Source organism: Gastrolobium bilobum, unplaced genomic scaffold (assembly GCF_033153095.1).
Source record: "Gastrolobium bilobum isolate Gb01-03AN ecotype WA unplaced genomic scaffold, APGP_CSIRO_Gbil_v1 utg12463, whole genome shotgun sequence".
In the NCBI taxonomy this organism is placed as follows: domain Eukaryota; kingdom Viridiplantae; phylum Streptophyta; class Magnoliopsida; order Fabales; family Fabaceae; genus Gastrolobium; species Gastrolobium bilobum.
The window spans coordinates 133672-147202 of record NW_026898920.1 but is presented as its reverse complement, the minus strand read 5'-3'; the positions used below and the strand labels follow the sequence as shown (position 1 = coordinate 147202).

The 13531-nt window shown below is 36.6% G+C and overlaps 1 protein-coding gene across 2 annotated transcripts; it reads left to right on the top strand.

Annotated features, from left to right (window-relative positions):
- Positions 1–1860: 1860 nt before the first annotated feature.
- Positions 1861–12448, top strand: LOC133285550 (uncharacterized). Of its 2 annotated transcripts, none has more exons than XM_061482795.1 (13): positions 1861–2000; positions 2078–2139; positions 2562–2639; positions 2747–2828; positions 3016–3086; positions 3327–3428; positions 4790–4879; positions 9308–9382; positions 9638–9670; positions 9850–9927; positions 10234–10302; positions 10783–10895; positions 12059–12448. In XM_061482795.1, exons 1-13 carry the CDS (start codon positions 1940–1942, stop codon positions 12078–12080), a joined length of 936 nt encoding a protein of 311 aa, XP_061338779.1. In that variant the 5' UTR covers positions 1861–1939; the 3' UTR covers positions 12081–12448. The 2 variants fall into 2 exon arrangements, with proteins under 2 accessions (XP_061338779.1, XP_061338781.1); XM_061482797.1 differs by having other exon boundaries at positions 1904–2000; positions 10237–10302.
- The last annotated feature ends 1083 nt before the right edge of the window (positions 12449–13531 follow it).

The window sequence follows — 13531 nt, the reverse complement described above, 5'->3', positions numbered from 1 at the left end:
CTAAAAAATCTGCTGCTTTCGAGCTTTGACGAAGCTCCCATGGCGGAACCTAGGGGTTTTCATCAACCAATCCAAACCGCGGTGACCGAACCGAAAAACCGTTAACTGAATAAACCGAAAACTGAAAAAAAAACCCGCAAATTTTAATTGGATTGGATCGGATTTCAGATGGGTGGATGAAAACCGATCCAATATATTAATTTCCTTCTACTTACTTGGGTCTTTCCCCAATCATAACCCAAAAAATTTTAAACCCAAGAGAGAGCTTAGTCACATCTCATGCACAAAATTTCATCTATGAAGAGCTTCTATCTCATTGTCAAAAAAAAAAAAACTATATTATCATTTCTTAATGCTTTTGTATTTCAAAAAAAAATTACAAAGCCAATATATATAAAAGATGTTATTTACACAATAAACAAGAAACAAATTTTAGGATTTTCAAAAAACCAAAAACCGATCCAATCCAAACCGAAAAAAATTGGATTGGATCGGATCGGATTTAAAAAAAATTCAAACCGAATGGATGATTATATGATCAAACCGAAGTGATTGGAGATAATTTTTGCTTCCAAAACCGATCCAATCCAGACCGCGAACACCCCTAACGGAACCCAGTTTCGAGCAGGTCAACCTGACAAAGGAAGAAAAAGACACTGCAATAGAGAAATCTCTAGAAATCATAGAGGTTAGGGTGAGATTATGAAAGATGCATCCTATTTATATTTCTCACAAAAAAAGTCTCACGAAATCCACACAATAGAAAATTCATTAAAATTGTCAGATATTTAAATATCATAATATTGTTTTTTCTTTTTTTAAAATCCTGATTGAATACCAATGTATTTGGACGAACTCTATCCTAATCGAATACCATGTGACTTTTTTTCAATATTTTAAAATTCTAATTGAATATCAATGGATTTTTTGTCCAAAATTAATCCATTAAAATCTTTTAAAATCCTAATTCAATATACCCCTGATTCTTCTGCAATGTCCTTATTACGGTGTTATCTTAGTTGTTATATTTATAACTTTTTATAACTAAATTTTTATCGTTGATTTTCATTAATTTAATAATAATGAGTCATATTTATTAATTAATTTTTAATAAATTATAATCATCAAATTAATGAAAATTAACAATTAAAATTTAATTGTAAAATATTATAAATGAAAAGAGACAATAAATATACAAAATAAACTAAATAATTATAATTATAAAGACTCTAATAGCCCGGAAATAAATTAAAATTACAAAATACCATGATTACGCTCCAAAATGACGTCGTATTAGACTTACGGTAGAAAAAATGAATCCATAAATATAAGACCCTCTAAATTTTGAATTTCACCCTAAAAAAAAAGTTTTTCAATCAATGACCTGAAGACATGTTTGGTTACCGTTTGTTTTCAAAAATTAAAATAAAATAATAATAATGGGGTGTCTATTTTTATTTATTAAATGGTTTATTTTTTGTATTTCTATTATGTAAAATAATTTTTAAAACTAATCAACAAAGTAAAGATACTTTCCTTCTTTTAAAGATATTTGATGTCATGGAGCATAATTCCATTATATCCAACCAAAAATAATCATAAAAATAATAATAATAGGTCATGGGATATAGCATGGTTGTTAAAATCTTAATTTATCAGTATGATTTTATGTTTTTATAATTTTTTTTTTCATAAAAACAATTGTACTAACATTCCAAATACTTTTACGCTTTTTTAATTTTTTACAATTTTTTTACGTTACAATTTTATGTTTTACGATTTTTTATTCCCAATCAATTTTATTTAGAATCTCGATTTTAACAAGCTTTTTAGGTTCAGGGAAGGCGGTTCTCCCGGTCAAAGTTTTTGATAGAGCAACCCAACCAAAACTAATTAACTACCATCGCGTGCAGAGACTCCCACCTCACATTCTCCAACCATGTCTATGGCTATGCAAAGCGGAATAGGGATCTCCAAGATCCTCATCATAGCTGGAGCTGGTACACCTCTCTCTCTCTCTCTCTCTCTCTGAATCGCATGCATATTGCGTTGATCTGATTTCACTCTCTTCCTTCAGGTTACACCGGAACTGTCCTCATCAAGAACGGAAAATTGTCCGATTTGCTCGCCGAGCTCCAGGCATATATTCTAATTCCACTCCCTTCACTTTACTCTCGATCAATTAATCTATTTTTTTTTAATTTAATTTTTGAGATTCGCTTGCGAAAGTTGTTCAGTTGCCTTTCTTTCTCTATATCTGATTTGTGCGAAATCGGGATGATAGGGTTTTACAAGATTCGTTTTTAGTTTTGATCATAGATGCCTCGGGTTCGCACGAATTTGGAGTTATTGTCTCGAATTAAAGCTAAATAAGTTGTTTTAGTGGTCACTGTGTTTTCTTTAGTCCTCTCAAATTAAGATTTTCCTTCATGCAAGAGATTATAGGATTGAGAAGCTGGATTATTGCACTTTTTTTAGTATTCTGAGTATTAGGATTTTTTTTTTCTTATACTAATGGTGGTTTTATTTTAATTGGATTTTATTATTATTTTTTGCCATAGTTGCTGGTGAAGGGATTGGAAAAATCCAGCGATCAGGGTGACGGTGAAGGTGAATATGCTGATGCTATTGCTGCTCAGGTATCGAACTGGTTGATATGTCTTAGTATCCCCCCCCCCCCCCGCAAAAAAAAAAATGCTATCGTGAAGGAGGATTTTTGACAAAACTATTGTTTGATTTGCACTAGGTGCGTCGATTGGCAAATGAAGTTCGACAGTTAGCGTCAAACAGGCCGATTACAGTGCTGAATGGGGGTGGTTCTGGGCAAAGTAATATATATTTTATTCTACAATCTTATATAGCTTCTGCTTAAGATGCCATGTTTTACTTTTCATGCTTCTCTGCATTTGGTATGTAGGGGTATCAACAGGTTGATGTGTTGGGTAGATGGGATAGCATATTTCGTATTATGTCTGTTCCATTTGTTGCTTTTTAAGCATTTGTCCTTTTCTGCAGGCAATTTATCATCTCTCGTGGTTCCAGCAGCTGCCTTGGGCGCTCTGGGTTATGGTTACATGTGGTGGAAGGTATGGAACTGCTTGGATACTGGTGTGTTCTTTGAATAGTTTCATTGTTTTATGGTTCATATTTTATTTCTCTTTTACCAGTATTTGTTGTTTCAAATCTTTCTGTCATTTAAGGGTCACAAATTGTCATTCACTTATTTGATTCCCCAGAATTCTTTGAATGATTTTATATCCATTTAATATTTCTGAATTATTTGGGATACTGATCTGTGTTCTCTTTTTTCTCCTTTCCAATATCAGGGCATTTCATTCTCAGATCTTATGTATGTGACTAAACGTAATATGGAAAAAGCTGTTTCAGATTTGACAAAAAAGCTGCAGCATGCATCAGATGTCATTGCTGTAGGTGTCCATTTACTGTATGGGATTTTCTTTTATATATTGATATTAGTTAGGCACATGTGTACCTGTGACAGTGTTTTGATCACGTGATTGGACCATCTACCCTTGCACTTGAAGGGGATGGGAACACCGACCAAAATGCCACTGTTCACCAAGTTTTTTTACTTAAATGCCACGTGAACAGTGTTATTTCCCAATATGCCACGTGGGTAAGTTCGCTGGGCACTATAGCGAACTCAGTTTGCTGACGTGTCACGTTTCTAGTGGACACAAGTACCAAGTTCGCTACTGGGGGTAGCGAACTTGGTTGGAATTTTTAATTGGGAAACGTGACATTCCAACCAAGTTCGCTACCCGCAGTAGCGAACTTGGTACTTGTGTCCATTAGAAACGTGACACGTCAGCAAATCGAGTTCGCTACAGTGCTCAGCGAACTTGCCCACGTGGCATATTGGGAAATAACACTGTTCGCGTGGCATTTAGGTAAAAAACTTGGTGAACAGTGGCATTTTGGTCACTATTCCAAGGGGATGAGGCCCCTTTGACATAGGATTTGATATTATTTCAATTGGTATTTGAAATATAATGTATCATTGGTTCACAAGCGAGAAGTTTGACTTTGAGTTTTTCTAATGATAAAAATTATGGTTACTACTGTCGAAATTTGTATTTCAGGATGACTTGTGTAGGGTTGGAGTAGAAAAGACTGCATAAGAGTCAAATATAATGCTGCTAAACTCATACAATTACAAATGACTTAAAACAGGAAAGAAAAATGATCATCAAGGACTCCTGACTCCATGGAAAACCCTGTTCAGAAATAATAAACAGCTGTGAGAGTGGAGTGCCTTTAATCTTTTCTGGCCAGATTTTCTTAAGCTAGCAGCGACAGGAGGCAGTAATCTCCAAACCCTGGCCTCAACCATTTAGTCCCTATTGGTGCATAACTCTGTTAACACTGGAAAGAGAAAAGGAAAACAAAATAACTTACAGACCTAGGGAACTTTGGATAATTAAGAAGAAATAGTCTTTCTCATCACAGAATGCTTTGTGAGGGAACTATAGTAAGCCTCCTACTAAGCTGCATCTATCTGTAACAAAGAATCAACCATAAGTTACATGGTGAATTTTAGTGCCCTTAGAATAAGGTAAACCCCCAATAACAATCCGCTATCCTTAATAAGGGGGTGGTCGTATTTTTCTTACACAGTCAGACGTGCACCAATTATCCATAGTTTGTCTGAAGATATTCATCCCACCCCAATTCTGCATTCAAAGATTTAACTTGGAAATTAATGTGTACATTTCATAATACTCAATAGTTGGTGCTTCTTTAATTTTCTCAATTTTTTTGATGGCAGGATGCCAAGAAGCACTTGACGCAGAGAATTCAAAATTTGGATGACAAAATGGTCAAGCAGAATGAGTTGGCACGGTCAATTAAGAATGATGTAAGTCTTTTGGCACATACAGATTTTCATGCTTGCACCTGTACTTTCATAAAGATACATGCAATCAAACAGATTCTCAGCACATACTTGCATTCTTTTTTTCAATTAGACATATATACATGCACCAGTACTCACCATCAGGTTTCCTTTAGAGTCATCAAGTCTTGATGGATATCTATGTTAGTGAATGATATGTGATAGTAAGGAAGCAAAACACTCCATTGGGCTGTTTTCATGTCATACTGATCAGTTATGGAGTAGCTTACATGCCTACCATGTTGCGATATATATCTAGTCATTATACTAAATTCTTTACAATTCTTGAATCTGGATTGATAATGGAATTGAATATGAAGTTCTCTAAATGTTAGACAAGCTCCATCTCTCTCTCTTGTATTATCTCTCTCTGGGAGCATTATGTTTGGGTTTTGGTTTCTGTTCACGGAAGTAGGACATGCAACTTAGTTTTTTCATCGCAGAAGACCAGCTACTTTCTCTATCTTTACAATTCCTCACCATTTACTCTTTCTACCATATAGTTTTAGCCTGGTTATATTGATTCTCTGCATTAAATTCAGCTTTATATTTTAAATATAAAACTTACTGCTAACCTTTTTCGGCACTCTTTAACCTTTCAATCATAAAGAATCTTCAAATCACTAACTTGAGATTAAAGAATAATTTGATAGTAGGATCCATGGGTGTGTCAACTGGCTTACACGCCAACATACCAGTCTCTTCTAGGATATCCAAGGCATACTTCCTTTGACAGATAGAAATGCCCTGTCTAGATTGTGCTACCTCAATTCCCAAGAAGTAACGCAGCTTCCCGAGGTCCTTTGTCTGAAATTGACTGAATAAATACTGTTTTAACTGACAAATTCCAGCTTGATCACTCCCGGTGAGGATGATGTCATCAACATAGACTAACAAATAGATGCACTTATCAGTAGATGTGATCCTATAAAACACAGAGTGGTCAACTTTACTGCGAATTAAGCCAAACTCCTGAACAGCAGAACTGAAGCGACTGAACCATGCCCGAGGAGACTGCTTGAGACCATATAAGGATTTGCGAAGACGACACACCTTCCCAGACTCCCCCTGAGCAACAAAACCCGGTGGTTGCTTCATATAAACTTCTTCTTGTAAATCACCACGAAGAAAGACATTTTTGATGTCAAGTTGAAGGAGTGGCCAGTGACGAATAGCAGCAAGAGCAAGAAATAGGCGAACTGACGCCATCTTAGCAACCGGAGAGAATGTATCGCTGTAATCAAGGCCGAATATTTGAGTAAAACCCTTTGCAACTAGGCGGGCCTTGAGTCGATCAATATGGCCATCAGGTCCAACTTTCACAGTAAACACCCAGCGACAACTAACTGTAGACTTCTCTGGAGGAGCAGAAACAAGGTCCCAAGTGCCATTGGAATGAAGTGCAGTCATCTCATCAAGCATCGCTTGGCGCCACCCTGGATGGGAAAGTGCTTCACCTGTGGTCTTAGGAATAGAAATAGAAGAAAGACTAGAAACAAAGGTGAAATGAGGTGAAGAAAGACGGTCATAGCTCAAAAAAGTATAAAGAGGATAAGGGTTACGAGTAGTACGTGTACCTTTGAGCAATGGGAAGAGTCTCTGGTGAAGGATTCAGAGAGGAAGAAGCAACAGCAGTGGGCGATGAGTCAGCAAGAGTCGAGTCGATAGGAGGCACAGTTTTGCGACGCTGATAAGTGAGAAGTGGACGGTCCTCAGGTATAGAAGCAATAGGTTGCTCATTTGGAATAGAAGCACCTGCAGCTGGCAAAGACAAGTCAAGAAAAGGGACAGGAAGAACATGATCAACCTGTGACAACTGAGATGGAATAGAATTAAAGGGTTGTTGATCAAGAAAAGTGACATCAGCGGAAACTAAGTAACGCTTAAGATCGGGAGAATAACAACGATAACCCTTTTGAAGACGAGAATAACCAAGAAAGATACACTGAAAGGCTTTGGATGTTAACTTATCCTTACCAGGAGTGAGATCATGAACAAAACAAGTACAACCAAAGACATGTGGAGTTAGAGGATAAAGAGGAACATCTGGAAGCAATAGGTTATGAGGAATGTCATTGTTGAGCACAGATGAGGGCATGCGATTGATGAGAAAACAAGAGATGAGTACAGCATCTTGCCCAGAAGTGAAGGGGAACCTGCATATGAAGAAGAAGGGTACATGCAGTTTCAATGAGATGTCTGTTTTTACGTTCAGCCACCCCATTTTGTTATGGATGTAGTTTGATGTAAAGTACCTTGTGTGGCCAAGAAATTAGAAAAATCAATAGAAACATATTCCTTAGCATTATCACTACGTAGAATACGAATAGAAACACCAAATTGAGTATGAATCTCAGTATAAAACTTTTTATAAATGGAAAATAACTCAGAACGATTTTCATTAAATAGACCCAAGTGCAACGGGAAAAATCATCAATGAAGGTAACGAAATACCGAAAACCTAAAACAGACAAGGTACGACTTGGACCCCAGATATCTGAATGAACAAGAGAGAAAGGGGCATCAGCTCGTTTATTGACTCGACTGGCAAAAGAGGAACGTGTATGCTTCCCTTGTTGACATGACACACAATCTAAAGACTGAAGACCGGATAAAAGAGGAACCATTTTCTGCAACTTTGAAAGACTTGGATGACCGAGGCGACTGTGGATAAGTTGTGGAGATTCTGTGAGAGAGAGTGCCACTGAAGGACGAGGCACATCCAGATAGTAAAGCCCCCGTGACTCACGACCCACTCCAATCATTTCCCCCGTACCCGGATCCTGCACAGAAACAGAATGGTTAGAGAAAGTAATGGTGCAAGTGAGGGAGTGGATCAACTTACTAATAGAAATTAAGTTATAAGGGATGCCAGGAATGTAATAAAATAGATGTCAAGGCCAAGGTAGAGGTCGGATGAGCTTGTCCAATCCCACGAACTGGGGCTTTGGTTCCATCCGCAAGGGTAAAAGAAGGTAAATGATCAGAATAAGTAAGAGATGTAAAGAGTTCCTTGTTACCACAGAGATGATCGGTAGCACCTGAGTCAAATATCCAAGTGCCAAGTGATGTAGAATGAGAAACACAAGCAATGGGATTACCAGTATATGGTTGAGACTGAGGAGAAGCCTTCTTAAGAAGAGTTTGGAGTGCAGCATAGTCCGCAAGTGAGAGAGAAACTGAACCAAATGATGCATTGTCTGACTGAGCTATATTCGCAGCAAGAGAGGTAGAATCCTTCAGTTTGGAAGATGTAATGGGCCCAATATTAGTAGAGATGATTCCTGAGGAAGTTTTGACAGGAGGACAAGGAGAGTTAACCTCCGAGAGATCAGTGGACGCTGCTGCCATTTAAAAACAGAATATAAAAGTCGTAAACGAAGGCAAACGATATCCAATCAAGGAGAACCACGCGTCTAAAGTGAGACCCACAAAGAACCAAGCACAGATCCGGAAAGAGGAGAAGAAGGCGAGAAGTTCTGTCCAAGAACGGCCGGAAAAAGCCGCCGGAATAGTGATCACGCGCCGGCAGAAGGTGGCGCGTGAAGCCCACGCGCAGAGAAGACAGGAGGCGCGTGAGAGCGCGTGACAACTCCGATGGTGGCCGGACTTCCACAGAGCAGGTCGCCGGGAGGAGAGGGTGCTGTTCGCGTTCGTTCCGGACTGAAATCTCGCCGGAAAAGTACTTCGGCAGCCTGAACAGTGGCTGACGGTGGCTCCGATGACTGTTTGGGGATGTGGACACGTGCAGGAGAGGACTTACAGTCCTTGATGGCTTGCCGGAAGGACGCACGACAAAGAAAAGATGACTCCTAAGCAGTGAGCTTAGGTTTTAAAGCGAAGAACAAGATTTCTAAGCGGAAGCGAGGGTTCCTAGAACGAAATAGCTCTAGTACCAACTTGAGATTAAAGAATAATTGTATATTGAATAATCACATGGTGTATTACAATGTACAAGAGCTCTCTATTTAAAGAGACTAAAAGACCTAATAGGTTGAGCTCATACGATGTGGGACTATATATATACTGAACTATTTTACAACCATTCTAACACACTAAAGCATTCATTTTAAATTTTAAATCCTTGAGTTTTAACTTTTCAACATGGAAGGTTGCAACTTAGTTACTGTAATCAGATTGCTGACAGATTTTTCTGCATTACTCATTGGTGATCTCCACATAGTTTAGAAATGTCCTAGATAGAAAAATTTTATATATGCCTATCATTTCATTAAGTTACGTAGGTATACTGGTGAGTTTTTTGTGTTCCAGTCCTGGATAATGGAATTGAAAGTGGAGTTTGGCAATGCCATATCCATTTGTATTATAATTTATAAACGTGATAGGAAGAAAACAAATCATTGGTTAACATTGTGATTCTCCTATACACAGGTTGCTGGAGTTCGAAGTACTATTACTAATTTCCATGATGACTTGGGTTTCTTGCAACAAACGGTGGAATCATTGGTATGTTTGATTTCATGCATTGGCTAGTTAATTGTTATCATTGTTGTCTACTTGTCTTGCGAGTGTGAATTATGAAGAAGTACATTTGGGATTTTGGCATAATTTTTAATTTTCATATGAAAGCAGATATCTGTCTAGTTGACAAAGAATTATTACGTTTATGTTTCCCCAAAATTGTTAGTTGTTTATTCATATAAATACATGCCACCTCATTTATTTGATTCATTCTGACTTTGTATAATTGTGCCCTTTTAGGATGAAAGGGTTTCTGCATTGAGTTGGAAGCAGGTAAAAAAATTGTTTCCTTTATTTGAAAGATATGTGCATAATTTTATTCTTTATGAATGTCCTGTTACCACGAGGTGTAAAAGTTTTAAGGTTTTCTCTACGTGACAGATCTTGTTATGAGAATGGTTACTTCTATTGATACACCGAAAGGAAATACTGATTTAATAGTGTTGTTGCAGGATTATGCAAATCATGGTTTAGCGTATCTCATTGACTTTGTCCATGGAAGAAGAGGGAAAATGCCTGAATTTTTACAGGTTGGGATCACTTCTTATATTTATCAGTTCTAATTATGTTCTCTTTTGTTGTCTGTCACCCTCTAATTACCTGTGGTTGCTGAATATGCAAATTATATATGGTGGGGAGTATCACTCACTATCTGCTATGAGTGTTAAAGTGACAGCAAGGAACCTAGATGAGTTTGAAGAGCTTATATCTAGAGCTGAATTTTAAATTACGATGCATGATGCCTTTTCTCATACTTCTGGTGGCTTAATTATTAATAATATCTCTTGTATTTTCCTGTTTATATAATGATCTGATTTTAATTAGTAAATATTCAGCAGGATCAACCGAAACTTTCAGGGAAGTCCCCTAGTTTGCTCACATATCCAGGAACTCCAAATCTGAAGGTGTTCTTCTTGCTTTCTACTTTTTATTTTCCTAGTGGATAACCGAGTTTGGCTGTCATCTGCTAATATGGTTTTAAGACTAACATTTCTATTTGTTGGTTCAGATTATTTATTATGATCATTATTGTTATCATTATTATTACATGAAAATAGCACTTCCTCCAAGAAAGAAATAATACTCCTACAATTAGTGATCCCATTATGACAACTATGTTTGGGATGAAATTCTCTTTCTAGCAGAGTTTTAATTTCAGTCTTGTTGCATTTGTCCAGCCTAACAAATGATTGGGTGAAGTTGTTTCTGTAGTGAAATGTACTCCCTCTACACTTTTTTCATTGAAGTTGATCAACCAGCCATACTTGCTTCTTATATATTTGTAATGGGTTCTTTTTGTTTTCTCCATAGGCCATGGATCCTACTGTCATCATAATTTGAAATTTGCTTCTTATAATGTGTAATGATCCTGTTTTCACTTGCAGGGTCTTAAAGACATTGCAGAAACATTGTCTAGTGGTTTAGACAGGTCAGCGTCAGATGCTGTCATGCCAGATGATATGGCTAAGCTTGGGCAGCTGCGAAGGCCGTTATTGAGGTTTGAATACTCATATTTGGTTCTTTGAATCCTTTCACCCCGTGTGGGAAGCATGTATTGCATGCTTCTAACTCACTTGAATATATTTTCTGGGGCATATACCCTATGGAGGACTGAAGAGTGATTATGATTATCACTTTAATTTTCCTCTGACGTGTTGTTAAGAATACATGCTGTTCACTGACTACTTAAACGTTTCTTGGATAATGTAACCTCTTTACGTGAAAACATATTGTAGCTTAGGGTTAAAGCTCATCTCTTGTATTAAGGGCATTGTACAAAAGTGTAAAGACACAAAAACCTGAGATTGCAAATATCTAATGTAATCATTGGACAAAGTTGACATATTTTGTATACTACGTATTCCATAACTAGAGGTGTGCAAAAAATCTAAAAGAACCAAACTAGATTGTGAACCGAATTGAACTGCACCAAAAGAACCACATTTTTTCGAACGAGTTTAAGAAGTGAACCACATTATGTAGAATTGTTTCAAGAACTGAACCACTTTGTCAGAACGGGTTCAAGAACCAAAAGAATACGGGGTCACTTTTACTTAACTGCTAGCATTTTTATTTATTTTTTATTTTTTGTTTTGTCTTTTTGCCTCAAACCAGAACTGTTTATAAACTGGTTCAATAAAAAAGAAAAAAAAAACGATTTGGTTCAATTCAACATAGAAAACCGAATTGAACCGGATCCACCCCTATCCACAGAAACATTCCAAAATATATAGGCCCCAGTAGCCTAGGGACCTTTCATTCATAGTATTCAATTAATGGACTGCCTTTAAAACATGTTGAGCCAAATATTTTCCTTATAAAAAGCACTGAGCCTGACAGTAGATAAATTTCATATACGAATCTAAGTGTCTTTTAAAAGTGTTTGGAGATGTGGTCTGTGAACCTATCGTCTGAATTCATTTGTATCAGTTTCAGCAATGAGACTGCTAAAAGTATATTTCCTTTGCTATCTTGAGACGTGGCCTAAGAGCCAAAAAATAATGAGGCTGAAGACAAATTTGATTGACCTCAGGAACTTGTGATAACCCTCACCCAAAAAGGGATCTTGATAGTTGTTGCTGTTTCCTTTCCTGTGCTTATGTTATGACTTTGCTTTATAAGCTTACATTATTTTGATTCGGGTATGCTTTGATTTTGCAGGAGTACTACAACCCGGTGTTGATGTCAAGGTCTTAAATTGATGACTACCTAGCTTTTAAGCGTTCTTTCTTCGTCTGCTCTGTCTTTACTATTTATTCAGCAGTAGCTTTTCGACTCACTTGTTCATAAAGCATAACATATCTGTCGTAGCTGTTGTGATTTTCTTGTGTCATTCTTAATCTCTACATTGTATCAATAGACTAAAGAACTTTTTTATATTCAAGCCAGTGAATTGTGATTCGATGTTGTAAATAAAATTTTGCTGTCAAAAGGATTATGTTGGTTTGGTGGTTACCAAATACCAAGAGCCTATGACAGTTGCTTTTTTGGATGTGGCATATGATTCATGACTTTCATAGTATTTGTATTTCCGAAGTTGTAATCGCTTCTCCTCCTAATAAATGATGCGGATGTGGTGTCATGAATTGATGATTCATGAAAACTGTGTCAGCTTTACCACAAGTTAAATTTTGTAAAGCTTAGTGGGATTTGAAACCGAGTTTGAACAATGCAGTCAGCACTTTAATGTGCGTACGTTGATTGGTGATTGATAAGTTCAGCCGAAACAAGTGTTCCTGGTTTTGGCAGCAAATTCTCTGCTCCAACCGATTCATTTTATTACTTTAGTGCAACAAACATGGTTCATTATTAATATCTGAAGAGTTTTTTTTGTCTTCAAAAAAAGTGTTTTTTTTTTAAAGTAAATCCTTGATTTAGTTAGAATCAATTAACTTCGATTCACTGGCAGGAAAATTGCTTTGAATACAACTAGCTTTATGTACGAAAATTATAATTAAATAATCAACTCGAATAAATGTTATGGAAAAAAATACGCACTTGTACGGTATCATCACAATTAAAAAAGAATCGCTTTATTTTATTTCTACATTCATATTTTTCTTTAGAAATTCTTGTGTATTTTACTTAAATTTTCGTATTAAATTGATTTTGAAAATGTATAGTTTTAAACATGCCACATAGGTACTAATATATGTTTACTTGATAGTTATTTTTTTCACCTATTGTATAACTTTGCCTACTCCACTTAAGTATGTATAAGGTATTATCTGGATACGGATGCTTTAATTCCTCTCCGAAGCAATTTCAATTATCCTGCAGTTATGGGAAAATATGTGGTCCTTTTCTGCACAAGATTTATGCAAAATATTTTCAGAGAAAGCTTGCTCCTTTTATAAAAATTCAAGTCTTTACCTCCCACCCCAACCAAAAGAAAAAAGAATTGTTTTGTAATTGAGCAATCCCATTTATAAACAGAAAAGGTTGCAATATGTACATTTTAGCCATTGTTTGACATCCACAAGGATGATAAGAAAGGGAATTAAGTGTCAACCGTGTCAGTTAGACATGTTTAAAGCCCCATTCCACAGGGAGATTACACGGCACTATGGTAAAGTGGCAATGTGCTTTCTTCTATTGACTCCAAGTTAGGCAAGTTGTTGCTATTGGAATACA

Excerpts from the sequence above, each read along its gene's own strand:
- LOC133285550 (XM_061482795.1), top strand. The coding sequence starts at position 1,940 with ATGTCTATGGCTATGCAAAGCGGAATAGGGATCTCCAAGATCCTCATC. Across the intron at positions 2,140-2,561 it reads ATTTGCTCGCCGAGCTCCAG|TTGCTGGTGAAGGGATTGGA; the intron begins GCATATATTCTA and ends TTTTTGCCATAG. Across the intron at positions 10,896-12,058 it reads CTGCGAAGGCCGTTATTGAG|GAGTACTACAACCCGGTGTT; the intron begins GTTTGAATACTC and ends TTGATTTTGCAG.